Source organism: Meles meles, chromosome 20, assembly GCF_922984935.1.
Source record: "Meles meles chromosome 20, mMelMel3.1 paternal haplotype, whole genome shotgun sequence".
In the NCBI taxonomy this organism is placed as follows: Eukaryota; Metazoa; Chordata; class Mammalia; order Carnivora; family Mustelidae; genus Meles; species Meles meles.
In genome coordinates, this window is record NC_060085.1 from 25,929,533 (window position 1) to 25,953,122 (window position 23,590).

At 46.9% G+C, this 23,590-nt stretch overlaps 1 protein-coding gene across 1 annotated transcript in view; it reads right to left on the bottom strand.

Moving 5' to 3' along the window:
• Positions 1-341: 341 nt before the first annotated feature.
• Positions 342-23,590, bottom strand: part of IL17RD (interleukin 17 receptor D) — a 67,835-nt gene continuing 44,586 nt past the window's right edge. The window contains exons 3-13 of the mRNA XM_045992255.1: positions 20,046-20,171; positions 15,702-15,820; positions 15,108-15,228; positions 12,271-12,315; positions 12,027-12,178; positions 10,117-10,182; positions 8,335-8,389; positions 6,739-6,849; positions 5,775-5,959; positions 1,790-2,726; positions 342-1,035 (exon numbers count right to left, since the gene is read on the bottom strand). Of these exons, the coding sequence (XP_045848211.1) occupies positions 923-1,035; positions 1,790-2,726; positions 5,775-5,959; positions 6,739-6,849; positions 8,335-8,389; positions 10,117-10,182; positions 12,027-12,178; positions 12,271-12,315; positions 15,108-15,228; positions 15,702-15,820; positions 20,046-20,171 (2,030 nt within the window). The 3' untranslated portion in view covers positions 342-922. The remainder of the gene's footprint in view (positions 1,036-1,789; positions 2,727-5,774; positions 5,960-6,738; positions 6,850-8,334; positions 8,390-10,116; positions 10,183-12,026; positions 12,179-12,270; positions 12,316-15,107; positions 15,229-15,701; positions 15,821-20,045; positions 20,172-23,590) is intronic.

Consider the following 23,590-nt stretch of genomic DNA (forward strand, 5'->3'; position numbering starts at 1 on the left):
GTGCCCTGAGTTTTGATGCTTTCTGCACAATGACCAACCCAGGTCAGGAAATACTGTTGGGATGTTCAGCCTGACCCCACAGCCCCCACCTCAGCCAGCCATGCACCCACTAACACATAAAGACTCATTTTATGGGGCACCTGGGTGGCTCAGTGGTTTAAGCCACTGCCTTCGACTCAGGTCATGATCTCAGGGTCCTGGGATCGAGTCCCACATCGGGCTCTCTGCTCGGCAGGGAGCCTGCTTCCCTCTCACTCTCTCTGCCTGCCTCTCTGCCTACTTGTGATCTCTCTCTGTCAAATAAATAAATAAAATCTTTAAAAAAAAAAAAAAGACTCATTTTATGAAAGGGGATAGTAGACTCAGTTACCTTTTTCACCTTTGACTCGGAGCTCTTTTGGACACCCACAGCACTGCAAATTCTACACTAAAACTATCATCTGTAACAACATGGATCCCAGAAAGACTGGCACTTGATTTCTGTGGCTAGAATGGTACTAAGAGTGCTTCTCCCACAAAGCATTTCAGTTCAAAGTAGCCAACGGCAAACAGGCAAAGTTTGCAGAGAGAAACAAAATCTGAGTGATCAGTGCAGGTATGTTCCTGCATCTCCGCGCCTGTTTCCTCCCTACCTCTCAGAACCGACTCCAATCCAAGGTCTGACCTAATGGGACAAGCTGTTGTCGGGCCTTACGGATATGCCTTTCAGAGATACCCATACGGTTTGAGAAAATTGGAGACTTTGCCAAGATACCAGGTAGAGGGATGGGGCATGGAGAGCAAGTACTGGCCCAAATTTCACTCCAAATACCCTTGTCGGAGACCTCAGCTCCAAGTGGACAGCACAACCAGAGGGAAGAGCTGGGGGACCAGAGAGAGGCGGCAGCTAAAGTGGCAATGCTTAAACTCTACTTCCGTTTCGTTACAAAGGGGCGACCGCGTGGAGTTCACCAGTGTAGCTGCAGCAACCAGGGTCTGCTTTGCACGCCCCGGAGGCGAGGAGCTTGGAAGGGAAGGTAGGAGGGTCCTCCTCACCTAAGGAAAGAAGACAGGGGGGAGCCACACGTCATTGTACTTTACCGGGCCGGGGGCTCAGGCCAGGCTGTGGCTGAACCTGGGTTTGGACTACGGGCTTTCCGAGTGAGGCAGGCCCCCCAACCAACTCAAGACTGAGCAGTCCCATCCTACTGGCAGGTTCCCTTACTTGAGAGTCAAGGGCTTGCATGTACGACTCCATGCACTGTGAGGTGCAACTCCAGAGGGCATCCTGCTGGCATTCCTTGGGGGAGGCCGGGCCCTCCCACCCGGCCCTTTGCTGAGTCAGCTGTGGTGGACGGAACACCGTGCCCACCAACCCCAGGATCGTTAAAAGACATGGCTTTGAAAGCACTGGCGCTGGGGAGGGGTGGCGAACACTACGAAGCCCAACAAAGACAAAGTCCACAGACCCTCATCTAGTACGCATGGGGCAAGCTCTGTCCTGGTAGCCGGAGGTCAGGAAGGTGATACGATGTACACACTGTATGTGGCATGACACTCCTGGCAGGGGCCGGGTAGCTCACCCTAACTTAGCCTTAGTATCCCTGCTGCTCGCTCAAGTGAACATCCCCATTGCCGAGAAGAAATGGACACTATCCGTGGGGTCGTGCTACTGCCCATCAGCTTCATTGCCAACGAGTCAGCACCCAACTTAGAAAAACACTTGGATGGATTTGGGAATTAGGGACAAAAGCTATGGACTGCATCAGAAACCCGACCCCAAAGCACCCTCAGATCCCCGGCGCCTTACCCAGGCCGGAGGAGGACGACACGCTCTCTGTCAGCGAAGATGTTTCTGTCTGATCTGCCGAGAGTCCTTCCATTAGGGGCAGGGACAGCTCCGAGGAGGGCACTGACGAGTCGTAGATGCCCGAGTCCCGAGGCATGTCTGAGGGGCTGGAGGCTTTCCCGGTGTGCAACAGGGGCCGCAGGACCGAGCCGCCCCCCGGCCCGGGCCCAGCTTCTGCGTCTTGGTCCAGGGCCAAGTGCAGGCCCTCCGAGGGCGAGTTGGCCAGTGCCCCGGGGACTGCAGCCTCCGCCTTGAGGCAGAAATCGCCGTCGGGCTCTGGTTTGCCCATGACATCATTTAACACCAAGCCTGAGTCAAACTTCTCCAGCACTGGCTCTCGGGAGTGGAGTGGGGGAGGCCGGAGGGGGACGAACTGCTTCTCAAACCAGTCGGGCTCCTCGTCGATAAACTGGTGCATGTTGCAAATGGCGACGTAAAGGGACCGGCCTGACTTGCTGCGAAAGTAGTTCCTTCTGCTCACCTGTCCGAGGTACTGCCCGGGCTCCGGGAGGCCATGGTCTCTGGAGTGCAGGTGGGAACAGAGCTGGGGAAGGTTGTCCATGAGCTTGTACTTGGTGCTGAGGTCCAGGACGCCAGGAACATCGCCCTCGCAGGAATAATCGAAGTATACAGCGATGAACTTACTGAGCTGGGCAGAGGAGCTCTGCTTGGCCTGGCGGAGCTTCTCTGCGATGGCCGCCACTGCCACCAGGAAGAGCTCCCCTTTCCCCAAGCCACGGCCGCTGCCTTTGTGCTTGTAGTTCTTCTTGTCCACGAAGTACTTCATGCCTTTGGAACACACCACGATGATGAACTGAGACTCGTGGATCTTCTGGATGACCCATTCTCTCTGCCCTTCTCGGCAGAGGCTGAAGTCCTCCCACAGGTCCAGAGCCACCTGGAACGAGAACAGGGACCTTACTCACCTACACAGCCTAGGCCGTCGGGCAACAAAAACAAGAGCGTTAGGAGAAGGTCCCCTTGTATGTCCTTTAAGCATCATCAGCCCTGCTGCATGCTGGCTCAGGGATGCGGGATCTGGGAACAGCTAGCGTTCTATGGGTGACAGTGACATGCCAGGCCCTCTGCAATGTGCTTGTTTCAGCCTAAAGTGGGGGCTGTTATCACTCTCCCCCTACGAGGGAAAAAACGGGGGGAACGGAGCTTCTGGCAACCTGCCAAAGTCACATATCCCAAGTGAGGCCCTCAAGGGGACTCTGAGTGTGCTACTGAGCCCCTCGAATGGGAGGCCTGGGGCCGGTCTCTGTGATGAGTGCAGCAGACACTCTGTCCCGAAGACAAAGCTGGAAGGTGATGGTGGATAGGTCTCGGTGAGGGACCCCAAAGCAGGCAGGAAGTGCAGCTCAGGTCTGGATGTCAGAGTGGCCCGCAGTGCCAGCTGACTCACATCCACAGAATGTGATGGACAGAGAAGACCTCCCTGGCCCCTCTCACAGCCCCAGGGTCAGCCATGCTGTTTACCAGTCCATCAACGACCAGAGGGGTGGTGGTGGACTGCAGTAACACAGCCACTGCAGGTGGCTCATTTGTGAGTGACTGGCACCTCCCCCGGTGATGTCACAGCAGTCTGGAGGGGGAGGTCATATCCATATAAGGCCTTTAATCCCAAGGAAGTTCTGGGAGGGAGCTGGGGGTGGGGGTACCCACAAAGCAAAGAAAATGGGGCATGCATGTGCCCCTCAGAGGGCTTCACCTTCTCAGACCATTATCATCTCATTCTACTGAAAACGTCTCTTGGCAGTTTTATGGCCTCTTTCCTTCTATAGTCCAGAAACGAATTGTCAGTGACTATGCCTGAACGGGAGCCACAGTCTCTTATGGGGAAGGGGGTTCTGAAATGACTTTGTCTTCCCCTTTGGCTCTAAGGAAGGCGGTCCCCAAGATCCACCCACTTGCTGAAAATAATCCTGAATTGACTGAATTAATTAATTGCCTTAACTCTCACTAGCATTATACATTCATTCTAAAAGCTAACTGTGAGTATATACGAAGCATTTTTGAAATGTTACCATCTTCGACCCAGCCATTCCATTTCCAGGCTTCCAGATCTGGAAAGTCATCAGAAATGAGGTAAAATTGAATGAGTGAGCTCTTTAGCAATATGAAATAACTCAATTATAGTGAAATGATATTATGGATCATTATTTAAAATTGGCTATTTAAAATTGGATGGTGAAGCCATTCTGGAAAGCAGTATGGAGCTTCCTCAGAAAGTTAAAAACAGAACTACCCTACAATCCAGTAATTGCACTACTAGGTTATTTACCCAAAGAATACAAAAATACACATCGGAAGAGATATATGCACCCTGGTGTTTATAACAGCATTATCAACAATAGCCAAATTATGGGAAGAGCCCAGATGCCCACTGACTGATGAAGGGATAAAGATGTGGTGTGTATACAGCTACAATGGAATATTATTCAGCTCTAAAAAAAAAATGAAATCTTGCCATTTGCAATGACACGGATAGAGCTAGAGAGTATTGTGCTAGGCAAAATAAGTCTGTCAGAGAAAGACAAACACCATACAACTTCACTCATATGTGGAATTTAAGAAACAAAAACCATCTTAGGGGGATAAAAGGGAGAGGCAAATCAAGAAACAGACTCTTAACTCCAGAGAACCAACAGATGGTTACCAGAGGGGAGGTGGATGGAGGGGTGTGAAATAGGGGTGCGGATTAAGGAGGGCACTGGGTGTTGTATAGAAGGGCTGAATCACTATAGTGTACACCTGAAACTAATATTACACTGTATATTAACTGACGGGTTTTAAATAAAAACTTTAAACAATAATCAAATAAAATTGCAGTTTACATAGAACTTCCAATAGTGTAAAGAATTATTAAATGAAAAGACAGAAAAATCATTCTAATACCCCCCCACATGCAAAACCACATGCATGAGTTCATCTATGTAGAAAAAACTGGGAAGGAAATAGACCAAATATTAACTGTGGATCCTCTTCCTCCAGAGTGAGATTACAGGTCATTTTTTGGATCATTTTTTCCAGCTTCCAAAATTTCTACAGTAAGTACTACACTCACAATTGGAAGACGTGCCCCCCACCCCGAGGCTAGTTAATTACAAAGCAAAGCACATGGGTCGTCTGAAGACCGTGTGCCATCAGCCAGAGGTTCCAGTTGGTTTTTCAGTACCCGTTGGGATCTGCCCATCTCCCCAGCTTCACGCGTCAGTGTTGTAAATAGGCGTTGTGGACACTAGGGGGCAGCCTTGGCACACGGAGAGACTGAGAAACCCACCAGCAGGCAGTATCAAAGCACCAGTAACTTTCATTACACAGCCATTGTACAGTTCTTGCATTGGTAAGAAATAGAGTGTGCCTTCCATGAGAGCTTCAAACTTCACTCTAAAATTAGCCCTATGACATAGAAAAGCTACATATTCATAGTTTAACTCAAGAACAGGCAAGAAACCGAAGTAGACCATTTGAGTCCTTGACACATTATTGTTTTCCTTTCTTAGCAAAACTCCTCCAAAGTATTGTCTAAACCCCCTGCTTGATCTTCCATCCTCTGACCCGTCAAGGCTCACCAAGATGTCTTGAGTGACCGTCTCCCCCCACTCCTTTTGTGTGTCCCCCTGGCATGTGCCATACCCCTCCAGGCAACTGCACGGTCTTCTTGATGTTTATCAAACTTCCTGCCAGGTAGGTGCCACAAGAGGCTTCTGAGAAGGGTTAGGACTAAGGGTTCGGGAACATTTAGTGCTGGTGATGGGCAGGACAGACTGAAGGAGGGGTGTCAGGCTGACCCCAGGCTGACCCCAATTTGGAAGGGGGCTAGGCACTGGGGGAGGGCAGGTGTTGCCCAAGGAAGCCTGGAGGGAGGGAGAGAGCGAGGAGAGCACATGGAGCACATATCCTTCCCCGGGGAGAAGAAAAGAGACTTCTGATTCCTCACCTCACAGCCACAGAAGTCCTGGAGGAAGTAGGCAAAACACCGGACAACGTTCATGTGATTCTGGCCATCTTTGCTGGAATAGCAGAGGAAGACCTTGGGCCGTGGCCGGAGCCTCTCCCTGGGGAGCACTGTGGTGTACGAGGACGACTCAGAACTCTCTTCATCTAAATGTGAATATATATTTTCTAAATTGGAAAAGAAGATAGGGTTGATGCCTACAAGCAATGCTTTGTCCTGTGCCCTAAGACTCAGGACCTAATGCCATCTTCAAGAAACAACAGTTGATACTCCCAGTCCCCAGTCCCTGGGGTCCCCACTGGAAACAGGACAGCTGATCTCTCCAGTGGAGCAACAAGTGGCCAAAATGGGTTGTTCACCTGAAAATGACCTTGGGTAAGCTGAGAAAACTGTCGGGACCACTCTGGTCAGCAGAGAGCACCCAGAAGCAGGTCTTGCCACCAAGTGTACCTACCAGCTCAATTAAACACTAACAGAGCTGACCTTTAAAAAAGGTGGGGGGGGGGGACCAAAAGAAAACCCTTTTATTGAGGTATAACCTACAAAGGTAAAGTGCATAAATCTTAAGAGTAGTCTCAGTAAGCTTTAATCTAAGTATACACCCATGCAATCATCACTCAGATCACGATAGAAAACATTTCCAAGCTCCCTAAAAAGTTCGCTCCCGACACCTGCCTCTACCCTCGCTCATACTTTCAGGCTTCATTTATGTTCTTGCATTTACTACCCTGCGTTTGGGAACAGAATTATGGTTTCATGTTCATAGCTCCTGCGGTTAAAAAAGTCAAGTATCTTAATGCTAGGAACTACAGGACCCACAGGGCCTCCCAGGTACCCATTTGGTTGGGGGGCATGGTGGGGTGCAGTGGTACCAAGGGCCCAAGGACTCCCAGGGTCCCCTTGTTAGCCGATGTCCTGCCCACCTGGACAGCACGCAAAGAGATACCTTGTTGTTTCTTGCGGCACATCACGGTGAAGAGGGTTGCAAATGCTGAGATGACAACCAGCGGCACAGTGATGGCAACAGCCCTGATGGGCCCAGCCCATGGGGAATGTGCTGGGAAATGTCAAAGACAAGGCTTGAAACTTAAGCAGCACAAGCTCAAAGAGAATCCCCCCGCCCCCCGTTTTGTTTTTAAAGAGTTTATTTTTAAGGAATCTCTCTCTACACCCAATGTGGGGCTTGAACTCACAATGCCAAGGTCAAGTGTCCCACACTCTACCAACTGAGCCAGCCAGGCACCCCTCTTTTCCTTTTTTTTTTTTTTTAAGATTTTATTTATTTGAGAGAGAGAGAGAGAGAGAGACAGTGAGAGAGAGCATGAGAGGGGAGAAGGTCAGAGGGAGAAGCAGACTCCCTATGAAGCTGGGAGCCCAATGTGGGACTCGATCCTGGAACTCCAGGATCATGACCTGAGCTGAAGGCAGCTGCTTAACCAACTGAGCCACTCAGGTGCCCTCGTTTCCTCTTTTTAAACATAAGCAGTGTAACAGGTTCTGGGAGGCCTGACCACCTTCTCTAGTTAGTACTGGTCTGGTGATTATAAAAGGATTCCTTTTAAAGAATATGTAAAATATTGGGGCGCCTGGGTGGCTCAGTGGATTAAGCCGCTGCCTTCGGCTCAGGTCATGATCTCAGGGTCCTGGGATCGAGCCCCGCATCGGGCTCTCTGCTCCGCGGGGAGCCTGCTTCCTCCTCTCTCTCTACCTGCTTCTCTGCCTACTTGTGATCTCTCTCTCTGTCAAATAAATAAAAATAAAATCTTTAAAAAAAAAGAATATGTAAAATATTATTCAATGTTTAGAGTCACTGGGACAGTAAATACTTGTGAGAATTTTGCCCTAGGAAACCTCACCTCCCACCACTTTTCTTCCAAGGACAAGTGACTATTTGGTCCCAGCTACACACAGACACACACACCCACACATACACACCAACCACACTGGCCTCCGTCTTCCAGACATCGACATTAGGATGGAAGGAAAGTTGCTTTGATGGAACATTTTTATTTATTGATTTATTTCTGGAAGAGTGAGGTGGGTAGGGGGAGAAGGAGAGGGAGAATCTTAAGTAGAATCCCTGGGCTCAGCATGGACCATGACACAGGGCTCGATCTCACAATCCTGAGATCGTGACTGGAGCCAAAGTCAAGACTCAGTCACTCAACCAACCAAGCCATCCAGGTGTCCCTGAGGGGACTTCTTTTAAAAGAGAGGAACTTGGGTGCCTGGGTGGCTCAGTGGGTTAAGCCTCTGACTTCAGCTAGGGTCATGATCTCGGGGTCCAGGGATCGAGCGCCATGTCGGGCTCCCTGCAGGGAGCCTGCTTCCCTCTCTCTCTCTGCCTGCTTCTCTGCTTACTTGTGATCTCTCTGTCTCTGTCAAATAAATAAATAAAATCTTAAAAAAAAAAAAGAGAGAGAGAGAGAGGAACTCAAATGCTGTGTTTTGATTTTCTAAACCACGAAGTACAGAAAGTATCAAAGAGCATGGTCTACTGTATTCCAGAGCCAACATTTCATGCAGAAAAAAAAAATCATACCTGGCTTTAAGGCATAATGCATCACTTTCCTTGTTGTATTAGTGTCATCCACCAGCTGCAAAACAGAGGATATTGTATCATTATTTTTTTGAAGTGATAACATCTCAACAGATTTCATTCATTTTTTCATCCATGGACAGTGTGGGGGCAGGAGGACGGTGAGCTGATGCCTAGGATCTTTTACGAGCAGAGCCTAGACATTAAATCAGATAAATCTCTGCTTTACCAACTCAAAACTCTCAGCCTCATCACCTTCCATGAATCAAACATTGTTCATTCATTGGTGAGCTCAGCTAGTGAGTCCCACGTTCTAACAATCCTCCATTATAATGGCATCCTACCGCTCATTTTACTGGGCCATTAATGCTTTCAGCGGGTGTGTCTGTTCAAAACCACAAACTGCTACCGAGTCATACAACATGTGTGTCTCCCAAAATGTTAAGACATGTTGACCGTCTCTAAATAGCAGGACTGTGAACAAATTTTTCATTTCCTTTTCTATTTTTCTTTTATTCCTATTTTTGTGGTATGTTTGATACTGGAAAAGGAATCTAAGATAAAAGAGGAAACATATTGTCATTTGCTTGCTTTTTGCAGTAGTATTTTAGAACTTCATGTATACTGATTCTGAAAATGTCAGCAGAAACCCAGAGAAGTATAGGCAGATATAATGGGCAGGACTTTCCCTTTCTGTTTTACTAACAGTTTTTTAGGGATACCTGGGTGGCTCAGTGGGTTAAAGCCTCAGCCTTTGGCTCAGGCCATGATCCCAGAGTCCTGGGACCAAGTCCCAAGTCAGGCTCCTTGTTCAATGGGGAGCCTGCATTGCCCTCTGACTGTCTCTCTCTCTCTCTCTCACTGACATACAAATAAGTAAAATCTTAAAAAAAAAAAAAAAAAGAAAAAGAAAAGAAAAGTTTTTAAATCTAAATTTTAAAAAAGGTATTTTTGTAGTAGGGGCCCAGGGCAGGTTGCCGCAGTAGGTAACACAACGGCCTACTAATAAATATTTTGTAATATTACTACTGGAGAAAGAAGTAGTACAGGAACCCTCAGACCATCCCCCCATCCCCCTGAAAGCAGGGGGCATAGATCTCCCATATGACAAATACCCTCACTTCCCTGCAAAGTAAAAACGAAATCCTTAATTTTCTGAGATAGGGACCTGAAAGTTGAGAGAACTGTAGAAACAAACCTTGTTACTTTTTTGGTCTAATTTATTAACTCAGCCTAAATTCCACTTAGAACCCTTTCCTAATTAAAGCTCCCAAACATGTATTTTCTTTGTCCTGTCAATTCTTCACAAATTTATTATCTCTTTGTCCAAAAAGCATAACAACTGTGCCTGCCTTTGTCATTTCCTCGGGTTTCAATTTCATTTCGGGGCCTCTGTGCGCACTCAGTAAGACTCTGGTTTTTTTCTCCCCTTAATCTGTCTCACGTCAATTTAATTCCTAAACCAGCTGGAAGAACCCAGGGAGGAAAGAAGGAATTTCTTCCTCCCCTACAAAAGAATACTGTATAGAAATTCTAAATCATGGTTATGTGGACTGTATGGTTTCATAAAAATATTTATATGAATTATTTTAAATGCTGAATGAGAAAAATCAAAGACTGATTACATATAAACTTTCTAAAAAGCATGTTGGGAACTATGTAAAAAATACAACTATTCATTTCCTTCAATGGTTTGAAAATTTGGTGTTGTACACAGATGGAATTCTTCATGAACTAGATTCACTCTGTAGCATTAATAATAGGGCTTTCTTGAGTTATACATACCTCAATTATATAATCCCCAGGAGAAACATTTTGAAGGAGGCAGCTGGTTGTCTCTGTATTTTGCTCCTACAAAGAAACAACACCAACCCTTTAAACTCACTTCTTAGATGAGGGTCATCTGGACCTCTCTTTTCCCCCAGAGCTGAAGGACACTTGCCACCTGTCTTGACCATGTTCAGAATACATCAGTTAGATCAGTAAGCAACCCTGTTTATCTGCAACACAGAAGATTTGACCTTCACTCTGATAGGAAGGCCCAGGAGAGCGCAGGACCCCTGTCATAGTCTATACTTACTTAGTGGGGCCCTCAGCAGGACCATTTCATTTGCAGACAAGGAACTAGTTAGAATACCCTTTACTTATTGAAAGGGTGAGGAAAAGAAATTACCTGCCCCTGTTTGTGCATATTTTATACACTGTAATTTCGACAGGAGGTCAAGGACAGAGGTGAGAGCCCGCAGGAAAGCAAAACTCAACAGGACAGAAGCACATCTAGGAAGGTGCTAGGTTCTGCTACCATGACCAAAAACCTCTCTTGGTGCTTACTAGAGGCCGGTCCTGCGGTCTTCCACAAGACATTTGCTCCTCGTGCTGACAGCCCTCAGTTTAAGAACTTGGTTGTTGAGTTTCTACTTAACTTTGGTCTATGTGTACAATCAGTAAGCCCCTGAAATCTTAGTGCCTTGGCTCCAAGATGTGATTTTCTACTGACTAGCTGTGACTTTGAGCAAGCCAGGTGACCTCACGGAGCCTTGGGTCACCCATCTGTAGAGTGGGGTGACAGCGGCCTCTGCTGCATAGAGTCGTAAGGATTCAGTCAGCATAAAACATGGCGACTGGCACACAGTGAGCACCCAAGTAATGTTTAAAATAGAGAAGAATAGGGGCGCCTGGGTGGCTCAGTGGGTTAAAGCCTCTGCCTTTCGCTCGGGTCATGATCCCAGGATCCTGGGATCGAGCCCCGCGTCGGGCTCTCTGCTTGGCGGGGAGCCTGCTTCCTCCTCTCTCTCTGCCTGCCTCTCTGCCTACTTGTGATCTCTATCTGTCAAGTAAATAAATAAAATCTTTTAAAAAATAAATAAATAAAATAAAATAGAGCAGAATAGGGGCGCCTGGGTGGCTCCATTGGTTGGGCGACTGCCTTCGGCTCAGGTCACAATCCCGGAGTCCCAAGATTGAGTCCTGAGTTGGGCTCCCAGCTCCATGGGGAGTCTGCTTCTCCCTCTGTCCTTCTCCCCTCTCATGTTCTCTCTCACTGTCTCTCTCAAATAAATATGTAAAATCTTTTAAAAATAAAATAGAGCAGAATGAACTAGAAATACTTAATTCTTTTGGTTCCTTGGTAATACCTTTCCCAGGCTTCATCCCCCCTGGGATAGCAGGTGTGTAGATAACTGGAGAGTGAGGGTTGTCCCTGAGATATAACATTCTGTAATATCTACCAATTGCGGAGATAAAGCCTCATGTTCATGTTGAACCATCCAAATTCCAGGGGCACAGGGGTCACTTTAAAACATGTAGTAGGGGCACCTGGGTGGCTCAGTAGGTTAAGCTTCTGCTTTTGGCTCCGGTCATGATCTTGGGGTCCTGGTATTGAGCTCTGCATCAGTCTCTCTGCTCAGCAGGGAGTCTGCTTCTTCCTCTCCCTCTGTGCTCTCTCTCTCAAATAAATAAATAAAATCTTTAAAAAAAAAATAAAGAGAATAAAAATTAAAACAATGAGAGAGAGAGAGAGCATGAGAGGGGGGAGCCCAATGAAGGACTCGAACCTGGGACTCCAAGGTCATGACCTGAGCTGAAGGCAGTGGCTTAACAACTGAGCCAGCCAGGCACCCCCAAAACTAAAATCTTTTTAAAATAAATAAATAAACAACACAGTGTTCCTGAATATACGCACAGCAGCAGCTCACCTGTTTACAGGTCTTTCTCCTGAAAGGCCCTTCATGCTTGAGCTTATAGTGAAGATAGAAGAAACGGAAGCCAAAGGTGTGTGGCGCGGGGTCGAAGGACACCTGCATGTCCAAACCGTGCTGAGTGATGTTCAGGTTCCGAGGCTTCCAGACTGGGAGGAGGAAGGACCAGAGTGAGCACCCAGGGGCCCCCCCGACACCGCCGTGCAGGCAGGACCTGACGGACGGGACCAGCTCTACTTACACGGCTTACAGGCCAGGTTGTCCGGCTGCAGCAACAGGTCGCAGGCTATGAAGAAAGATGCCAAGTTTTAGTTTCCACACAGTTTGACATTTTCCTCATCCTTTTGGATGAGGAAATAAAATACATAAGATAAAATAAAAATGTTGGATGTTCAATAAAATACAAATACGGGCGCCTGGTTGGCTCAGTGGTTTAAGCCGCTGCCTTTGGCTCAGGTCATGATCTCAGGGTCCTGGGATCGAGTCCCGCATCGGGCTCTCTGCGCGGCAGGGAGCCTGCTTCCCTCTCACTCTCTCTGCCTGCCTCTCTGCCTACTTATAATCTCTCTCTGTCAAATAAATAAATAAAATCTTTAAAAAAAAAATACAAATACACGGTGCTGGGTAGCGTCGGGAAAAGTATAAGATACGCCAGTTCAGCAATGATTTTCAGTACAATGTAGTTATAGCTCATGAAAATTTAAATTAGACAACATAAAAATATGAATGCACTTCATTTTATGCCAAATAAATGGAAACAGTGTCAAGTCACCCAGACTCGTGAAGCTTGTCAAGCATGACAGAGTTTCAAGGTCAGCAGCCAAGGGCAGGAGGACTGTGTTCAGACTGCTGCCACAGACTCTGGTTTAGCTGCGAACAGAAATAAAGCCAGCCCCTGCTCCTCTGTCCGGGGGTTTAGGCACAGGAGAATTCTGGAGTGATGCTGGTAACTGTTCTGGGATGGCTGTGGCCTTCGTTAGCAAATGCTATGATGGAGTCTAAAAATGGCATCGAGACAACTACCAGGTAGTAGCACCAAACCAATAGGGCTTGGAAGCAGGGCTTAAATGTGACGCTAACACAGTAAGAGAGGCCCAAGAGCTGGTCCAGGATGCCATGCTGCTCACCCAGGGAGAACCCTCCAGCAAATGCCCACACAATGCCAAGAAAAGCAAGGCAGCCTCCAGATCACAGGGCAGCGAAACGGTGATAAAATTCCATTTTCTGCCTCTGCCTCACCTCCAAATAGACATGTTGATTCCGATGGAAAAATTAATCTGAAACTACGTTAATTCTGATCAAAGCAAGCTTTTCATGAATGTATCCAAATCCTCTAATTGGTTATATATGCCAGGCATTGAGATGTAAAATGCACATAGTCTTTGCCCTATGGAATCATATTTTAATTAAGAAAATGAGACCAAGTGTTATAAAATAACTTTGCTGCACAGAAACTACAGTTAAAAAAGGAAGAGGGGCGCCTGGGTGGCTCAGTGGGTTAAAGCCTCTGCCTTCGGCTCAGGTCATGATCTCAGGGTCCCAGGATCGAGCCCCGCATCGGGCTCTCTGCTCGGTGGGGAGCCTGTTTCCTCTTCTCTCTCTGTGCCTGCCTCTCTGCCTACTTGTGATCTCTCGCTGTCAAATAAATCATTAAAAAAAAATCTTTAAAAAAAAAAAAGAAGGAAGAAAGGAAGGAAGGAAGAAAGAAAGAAAAGGAAGGCAAAAAGAAAACAACCAGAATATGAGTTCTGGAGTTGAGAACAAAAACATCCTAGAGTGGGAGGACGGCAATAAGGATAGAGGAAGGGCTGTCACACTGGACTGCCAGCGGACCGTTGGGGGCCTGGAATGCCAGACAAGAAAGCCCAACCAGGAAGCAAGAGGGAACAGCTGCAGGTTTCGGGATGCCTGGGCACCAAATCTGAAAGCGGGGATTCAGGCTGAGGAAAGAAACACCACACCGCATACAGAACAGATGGCAAAGGGAAGGCGGCACGGTTGGCTGTAGAGTGTGGACTCGAGAGTCAGACTTCTGGGTTCAAATCCCAGCTCCAGCCAGAGGCTCTTTAATGTCTGGGTGTGTAAATCCACATCTAGTAAGTGGAGATGGGAGGATTAAATTCTATGAAGGGTCAGTATGGGGGTAAACTGAGTCAGTATTTAGAAAGCATTTAGAGGGGTGCCTGGGTGGCTCAGTGGGTTAAAGCTTCTGCCTTCAGCTCAGGTCATGATCCCAGAGTACTAGGATCGAGCCCCACATCGGGCTCTCTGCTGAGCAGGGAGCCTGCTTCCTCCTCTCTCTCTGCCTGCCTCTCTGCCTACTTGTGATCTCTATCTGTCAAATAAATAAATAAAAATCTTGAAAAAAAAAAAGGCATTTACAACTGGGCCTGATACATAGATGTTAAACAAACGTTCTAGAAAGAGGCAATCTCAGGGTTACTGATTTGACTGTCTTTTTTTTTAAAGATTTTATTTATTTGACAGACAGAAATCACAAGTAGGCAGAGAGGCAGGCACAGAGAGAGGGGGAAGCAGGCTCCCCGCCGAGCAGAGAGCCCGATGCGGGGCTCGATCCCAGGACCCTGGGATCATGACCTGAGCCAAAGGCAGAGGCTTTAACCCACTGAGCCACCCAGGCACCCCCTGATTTGACTGTCTTAATGTAATCCTGAAAACAGACAATCACAGAAGCCATTTTTCTGATGACAGGTAAAAAAAGATGGAATTATTTCATGCTCTATGCTTCATCCCCAAAATCGACTGCTACTTTTTTTGTCCTCCCCCCCCCCCAAATGGTTTTAATTTATGGTTGTCTTACAGCAGCTGTGCCCCCCACACACTCAAAAAAAAAAAAAATCAAGCATCATGTCTACTCTTGAACCAGCTGGCAATGGGCATCTCAGGTCAGGTGAACGTCTAAGAATTGCTTTTCTGGATACTTTTTCTGGATGCTTTTGTCCTCACCATGCTGGTTTCATACTAGTATTTGGTGGGCTCTTCAATATATCGCCCCAAAAAGTCATTGGGATCAGGAGCAGTCTCACGATGGGAACCCAGCAGGCAGGCCATACTTACCACGAGTTCTAAAGAAGAAAGGGTGGTAATTGCTTTCATTTTTAATGGAAGGAAAAGGGATGATCTTCACAAAGTAATCCGTTTCAAATTTCATATTCAGGAAAGGTTGAGATTCCATTCCCTAAAAGGGAATAAAAACAGACACGATACCATGAAGAAATCACCCACCCCTCCACCTACACACCAGACCTTCAGGCCTCCCTGATGGTCACCCACACACTCTTCCAGACCTGGGGTCTGTTTTCAGGACCACATGTAATGGGAATAAAAGATGGGCAGTGCTGCCTGTTGTCCGGCAGGGAAGCCACCGCTGGTTAATGCGGAACCTCAGAGCTGGTGGAGAAGAGGTCACACCCTCTTGGGAGCACAAACCCACCTTCCGGGACATGTAACCCGAGAGGTGTGCGCTGGAGGGATTCTCTGGGCGTGGAGCAGGCTTGAGGTGTTGCCCAGCTATTTCTCACCCACCTTGGCAGGAGGGGTGGACCCCCCCAGCCCCTCCTTCTCCAGTTTCACAGACGTTCAATCAGACCATGGCGTGACCCCCGGAACAATGGCGTGTCTTCAGGCGCACATTCCGTGCGTGTGACTTACGGTTCTTTTGAAGCTACTGTTGAGCTGCTTTGGGTCCTTTAGAATCAGTTGTTGGCACCGTCTTCCCTCCGACTTCAGCTCCTCCAGTATTACTCGAAATCCTTTTAGGAATTCGATGCCTAAGCAAAGCAGAATTCTTTTATGAAAAGCGGACCTAATTACCTTTGAACACACTTTTCCTGCCTCCCAGATTACCTTCCTTTCCGCCTACACAACAGAGTTAAAGGAATTCTAACTTCGGCCCGAATATCCGGGTTTTAAGGGAGGAAAACCCTGTGCCCTGCATTCTTCTGGGACAGACCAGGTGATTTCAGAGAAAATTAATTAGCTCTACCGCAGCCAGCCATTTCACAAATGCCCACCGCCTCTGTGACATCAGGGTTCAAACGCTTAGGCTCAAGTCACAATTCATCCTAAAAGCCTACCGTGGAATACATAATTTCTAAGTCATCAGATGGGGTGTATTTGGCTGATGATAATTCCCAGCGCTGACTGGGACCCGACTCCCCCCAAACCATGTTTCTGCTTTAAGTTTTTGTCCTGTATTTGCTGGCATGGTTCACTGAGTCATGCACAAAATTCCCAACAAAGTGTGTGTCTGCACCCAAGGGGTTCCTAGGCTTGAGATTAAATAGTTTAGAATGCCTATGTGATTTACAAAGCAGTTCTTGCTCTAATCAGGCCTGAAAGGCAGACACCCAAGGGCTGCCCAGTGTGTGCTCTTCATACAGCCCTCAGAGGCCTGAGACGCCCACCGTGCTGCTGAAAGGCGCCGGCCCAGCCTCCTGCCACCTGAGGATTAGCTCTGCTGATCACAAGAGCCAGCACCAGCACTCTGCATCCCATGGAAACTGCAGCGGTCCAACCGCAGCTGGAGATCCCCGAAGCCGGCCTCCGTTGGCGCGGTATCGATTTCGCATTCTTTCTGAACACTACACAAGGAGACAATTTCAACCCTTCCCCCTCACAGGGCAAAAGTAATGACATAGGATGCAATTAACCAGGTGGGACAATTACTGATGGCAAAGGGCAGGGAAATCTTTTTTGAACAGGTTCTCCCCTCCTATAATTATTTGATGAAGAACATATATTTTCCGGTGAGTAGGACAAAGGAGGCACAATGAGAGCTTCGTATTTTCAGGGGTCACAGTGTAAAATGTGCTGGTAGGGACTGCCACGTTGCATTTCAAGTACAAAGTTTCCTGTGGGGGTAAAAACCCGCCGACCCACAGCCCAAGATTCAGACATGCTAACAAGAGCCAATGTCTTTGACCCGTGACCAGTTAGCAGATCTCACAGAAACTTCCCTTATGAGATTAAAAAAAATAATAAAAAAAAAAAGTTGAACAAATCCTTATTATTTATACTAAGATTTAATTCATGCCAGGTCCCCAGAGCTGCTATTTAACAAAAGCTGGGTAATTAATAGTATTCAAGGCTGTACATTTCAGTTTCATAAAAATTCATCAGCTGAGGTAGGATTGGGTGGTTGTAGTCCTTATTTTTATTTATTTTTTTAATAAATTTTATTTTATTTTTATAAGATTTTATTTATTTATTTGAGAGAGAGAGAACATGAGAGTAGAGAGGTCAGCAGGAGAAGCAGACTCCCTGCCGAGCAGGGAGCCCGATGTAGGACTCTCGACCCGGGGACTTGATCCAGGGACTCCAGGATCATGACCTGAGCTGAAGGCAGTCGCTCAACCAACTGAGCCACCCAGGCGCCCCCTTATTTTTATTTTTTACTTCTTTTTAAATATTTTATTTATTTATTGGACAGACAGAGCTCACAAGTAGGCAGAGAGGCAGGCAGAGAGAACGAGGGGGGGAAGCAGGCTCCCTGCTGAGCAGAGTCGGATGCGGGGCTCAATCCCAGGACCCTGAGATCATGATCTGAGCAGACGGCAGAGGCTTTAACCCACTGAGCCACCCAGGCGCCCCTGTAGTCCTTATTTTTAAAAGACCAGCTTGAAAAACCAGTACGCCAAGTCTGGGGTGGGGGTAGAAGCAGCAATTGTAAATCTTACATCAGAGGGACACCTTTATCACAACACCCTGAATGCCTCATAGTTCCATGTGTAGCAACTTCATACAGTAGCTTCCGACAAGGAAACTTATTTGCTCCTCTCCATCGTTTAAAACCCATGAATCCTTCTACCATCCGTGGGAGGAAGGTGTTATCCCCATTTGACAGATTAGGACACAGCTATCGAGACCCTGAAGGACTTGCCCAGGATCACACAGGAATTAAACAGCAGATGTGGGACTCGAACCCTGCCAGTGTCTGGCTCTAAGCTGGTGCTCTTACCCGAATGCTTCTCCGTCTCCCAACAAGTTTCCTTGATAGGACTTGAAAGAACCTCAGAGAAGCAGAACCTGTCCACCCACAAATCACTGTGCATGAAAAGCGCCGCATTCTGCCCTCACCACTCCACCTGTTAGTTTTCCCACCGCACACTCACGTCCCTTCCTTTCATCCTAAAGGAGCCTGTGATTTGTCAGGCCAGCCCCTCCGCTGTACAGCCGTACATGGAGCGACCACTTCCCGTTTATCCACAGAGAATGTTTTTATCTTTAAATGTTAAGATAATGTTATTTTTGGAAAACCCTCTGCGTTCAGACCCTGCGGTATTTACATGGATAAGTGAGTCAGGCCCTAGGGTCTGATCTATCCTCCCTCGCTCTGCACTCACCTCTCCTACAGTCAGATTTTTCTGAGATTTATCCTGTTCAGATGAAGAAATCCAGGCTTTTATTGTACTTTTCCCTTAGCCAGATTTTTTTTTTTTTTAATTCTAAGATTCAGTGGCAATGTCAAAAGCAGGTTCTTTTTTCTTTCTTTCTTTCTTTTTTCGGATTTTACTTATTTATTTGACAGAGAGAGACACAGCGAGAGAGGGAACACAAGCAGGGGAAGTGGGAGAGGGAGAAGCAGGCTCCCCACCTATCAGGGAGCCCAATGCGGGGCTTGATCCCAGGACCCTGGAATCATGACCTGAGCCAAAGGCAGATGCCTAACGACTGAGCCACCCAGGCGCCCCAAGGACCAGGTTCTGATGATGATAGTAGTAGCCACTTTTTCTGCCCTATTTTGGTTTTTTCTTAAAGATTTTATTTTAAAGTAATCTCTACGCTCGATGTGGGGCTTGAACCTACAACCCCAAGATCAAGAGTCACATGTTCCACAGACTAGGTGGTACAGGTGCCCCAACAGCTACTATTCTTTTCAAGAGCTCTTTCTAGGGGCAGCCAGCTGGCCCAGTCAGTGGAGCATGCAAGCCTTGATCTCAGGGTTGTGAGTTCAAGCTGCACACTGGGTGTAGAGATTACTTAAATAAAAACTTTTAAAAAAAGAAAAAAGCTCTTTCTAGAAATATACTGCATGTGTGTGCATCTGGAAATCTTACAACAAACCAAGAGGCAATCATCTGCACATTACAAATGGCGAAGCAGGGCTCAGCAAGGGTTAGAGGCCTCTTGTAAGAGGTAGAATCTGGGTTCGCACCCAGGCCCTTCTGAACAAATAAGCCCTGCCCATGTCCTACGCCCAGTTAGCGCATCCTCTCTGGTGTATCATCAGCTTGTTAAAGGGGATAAGCAGACTCTGCCCTAACCGGAATCTGGCCAGACAATGTGGGTTTGCTTTTTTCTGTTTCTTCATTTTGGTTTTTTCCAGCCTACATGGTTTAAACAAATACAGTGATTTTATGGGGGCTCCTGGGTAGCTCACTCAGTTAAGCATCTCCCTTCTGCTCAGGTCATGATCCCAGAGTCCTGGAATCAAGTCCCACATCAGGCTCCCTGCTCTGCGGAGAGTCTGTGTCTCCCTCTGCCCCCTCCCTGCACGTACTCTCTCTCTCTTTCTCAAATAAATAAATAAAAATCTTTAAGAAAATTATATTAAGGGGTTTTATGAAAACTGGAATATTCCTGAAAACTCACAACATATGCCATTGCCTGGATATCCATGTGGGCACAGAGATGGCCAATGCTGGATGCTGAGGCCATTACATTCTTGGGCAGGTCACCTGTCCCCCAACTACTGCTGAGACTCAGAGGCCAAGGGATCAATTTGATTCATCACCACACACTATCATTTTGCAAACCTACATCTCTCTCAGTAACAGCCAAGTGAATAAAAGATGAGCCACGAGGCCCAGCATCAAGCCCAGTGCATGTCCAGCAAGTATCGGCAACAAAGCAGGTGGTGTATCTGGGCCCAAGCACACCTAAGCTACACTTAGTTCAAGACCTGCCCAGCTCCTGGAGGCTGTCACACTGGGTGGTGACCGCACTGGTCACCACCCACACCGGCCACATGGCGGACTCCATCTGACCACTTACCGAGAGCCCCCGGGGACCAAAGAATGGTGACTGCCACTTGGTCGTGGCAAGCGTACTGACTGATGGTGATGTTCTGGGCGTCAGCAATCACGTGCTTCCCCACCGGATTCAAGTAAGTGGTGCAGTCTGGAGCGTTGGGAGATCAAAGAACAGTTAGATTAAAACATTTATTTTTTGAGGTCCACGGTCATCTTCTCAAATTACACAGAGCCGTTCTGGAGGTGGCCAAACCCATTCTGTCTAAAGAGCGCTGCAAAAGCCCAGACAGGACATCAAAGTTTGACTGTTCGGAGAACTATAATATGCTATAGTGGGTTTAGTACCAATCCCGTTAACCACCCTTCGAGTGAAATTCTAGGGCAGCGTGGGGAGGATCACATACAGTGTGCTTGTATTTGTTCACACATATACAATTTGAATATGCATCTGGCATTGACTTTTTTTTAAAATATTTTATTTATTTAGGGGCTCCTGGGTGACTCAGTGGGTTAAAGCCTCTGCCTTCAGCTCAGGTCATGATCCCAGGGTCCTGGGATCGAGCCCCGCATCGGGCTCTCTGCTCAGCGGGGAGCCTGCTTCCTCCTCTCTCTCTGCCTGCCTCTCTGCCTACTTGTGATCTCTACCTGTCAAATAAATTAAAAAAAAAAAAAGATTTTATTTATTTATATGACAGGGATCACAAGTAGGCAGAGAGGCAAGCAGATAGAGGGAGAAGCAGGCTCCCTGCTGAGCACAGAATCCGATGTGGGGCTCGATCCCAGGACCCTGAGATCATAACCTGAGCCAAAGGCAGAGGCTTTAACCCACTGAGCTACCCAGGCGCCCCGGCATTGACTTTTTTATTATTATGACACTTTACCTAAACCAATCCTTATGTACATTGATTCAATCTGTTTGCAGCATGAGAGAGTGATCTGAAACAAAACAAATGACTAAATAGTCTGGGAACTGCTTTTAGAAGAAACCTGGAAGCAAGGTGAGCAGGAAAAGAAAGCAGGTTGAGGATGAGACTCGGGGGCGTGGCTCACAGCAAGACAGTAAAACAATCCAATTAGTACCTACAAAAGGAACCAACTGCCTTCCTGATGAGCAGAGGTACCTTCAATGTTAATAGTATCCCAAAGGTAAAACTTCTGTTCCCAGACACCATGTGTTAGCAAAGACACCCACAATGCCCACCAAATTCAAAGAGCTCCACATTGCTCAAACAATGAAAACCAACTCTCTGGTTCTGTGTGAGGACATTACCTACTGCCAGCAGTCAACACAGCCATGACCACAGGGGCAGCTGTGACACCTGGTATTGCTAAAGAAAGCTTCAAAGTCTTCAGGATCCTAAAAAGGTCCCGGAAGCTTCCAACTAGACTCAGAATGGGACTCTAGAGAATGGCTGAGGGCTGTTTGGCTACTCATGCAGGGAGAACCACCAGCCATCCCTGCTAAATACCAACTCATGATTCTTACACTGCTTCATCTCCATTTCCTTCTCAATCATTAAAACTCTCATTGATACCTGCTCCAAAAAAGTCCTCAGTTCCATCAAATGTCCAAACCGACTCATGATGCCTCTGAAGTCGGGGTGTTTTACTTTGAGGTGAAGCAATCAGGTGTATTTTCTAGGGCTCAGTGAGTCTGCTCCACTCCCTCTGTTCCTGCTGTACACCACACCATACACTTCCCCCCCCTTTTTTTTTAATATTTTATTTATTTATTTGACAGAGAAATCACAAGTAGGCAGAGAGGTAAGCAGAGAGAGGCGGGGCGGGGGGTGGGGGAGCAGGCTCCCTGCTGAGCAGAGAGCCCCATGCGGGGCTCAATCCCAGGACCCTGAGATCATGATCTGAGTCAAAGGCAATGGCTTGACCCACTGAGCCACTCAGGCGCCCCTACACTTCCCATTTTTAAAAAAAGATTTTATTTATTTATTTGAGAGTGAGAGTGTGAGAGAGAGAGCATGAGGGGTGGAGGGGGGGGAGGCAAAGGGAGAGGAAGAAGCAGACTCTCCGCTGAGCAGAGAGCCCTCATGACCTGAGCTGAAGGCAGATGCTCAACTGACTGAGCCACCCAGGCGCCCCTGCATTTCCCACTTTTATGACTAAAAACGTTCCCTGGGTATTTGAAAATAATAAAAGAACATAAGAAAAATGTAGACGTCTGCCCATGCCCTCCCACCATACAGAGGTAACTACTACCAGCTTCTAAAAAATATCCTTCCAAGTCTTCCAATGTGCACATAATATTCCTCCTTTTTAAATTTCTTACTGCAATTCACCACACATGCACTACAATGCACCCCCTCCCACTCTGGCAACTCCCAGCCCCCACACTGCCTGGGGCCCTGCCATCTTGCCTACCTGCTCTAGGTGGACCTGTTCCATAAACTCCCTGCTTAAAAAGCAGCCACCTCTACACTTCAGTATTAGTTCTTCTGAAGAGACGTTAATAATTAATAAAACCAAATTCTACTTCTAATGAAAATTGACTCCCAAAGCATTTAACATGTGTTCTCGGGGTGCAGAAGAGAATTTTAGGAGAGAAAAAATTTTTTCTTTAAACATCTGGTTTAACACCCACATTGTACAAATGAGGAAACATTTTGCAGCTAAGAGACCAGCTGGGTGGCTTTGGATTCCACTGCTGACCAGCCCTGGGTCAGGACAGAAAGCAGCCTTGGATGACTCATACATGGCTCTTGCTATTCTAGCCTCAGCACAGAGGTGACCACTATAATAAGTTCTGAATTAGAGGTAGTCAGCCTGCAAAAAAATCCTGGCTGAAACTAGATTCCCAACATTTGGAAAAGAAAAGAAAAAAGACAAGATCCCATCATACTTGTCAAATTCAAACTTTTTTTTTTTTCTAAGATTTTTATTTACTTATTTGAGAGAGAGAGAGCATGAACAGGGGAGGGGCAGAGGGAGAGAAGGACAAGCACATTCCCCACCAAGCAGGGAAGCTGACATGAAACTCAATCCCAGGACCCTGAGATCACGACCTGAGTCGAAGTCAGACCCTTAACAAACTGAGCCACTCAGGTGCCCCAAATTCAAACATTTCCATTTATTGAAACCTCTGACTTAAATAGCTTTTAGGAAAAGAGGCACAAATAAGAGCAAATCAGTTTTTTTTCCTTCCTTTGTTCATTCTTAATGCCAAAATTAGCACTCACCAGGTTTCTGTAAATATAATTATGCAAATATGAAGTCTAAGAATGGAGAAAATGTATTACAACCTACTCAGGCATTACCCCCTCAGAGCCTGAAGGAGAAATGAGAAATCCAACGTGAAAGGAAACATGGAGACCTAGGAAATTCGCTTTTGACTTAAGGTTAGACATTCTCTTTCTTTGTAACACTGAATGGCAAATGAGTAGAAAAATAAGATTTTGTAGTTCCGTGCTTTTGGTGAAAAACTTGGTAATTTTTTCTTAGCTATTTCAAACAAAACTGGTAACCAGTCAACGGAGAAGTAACAGAAACTTCCTCGCGGAAGAGAGAAAGAAATATCTTTTCAGTGGAAAACAATGAATAAATTTTTTACACAAA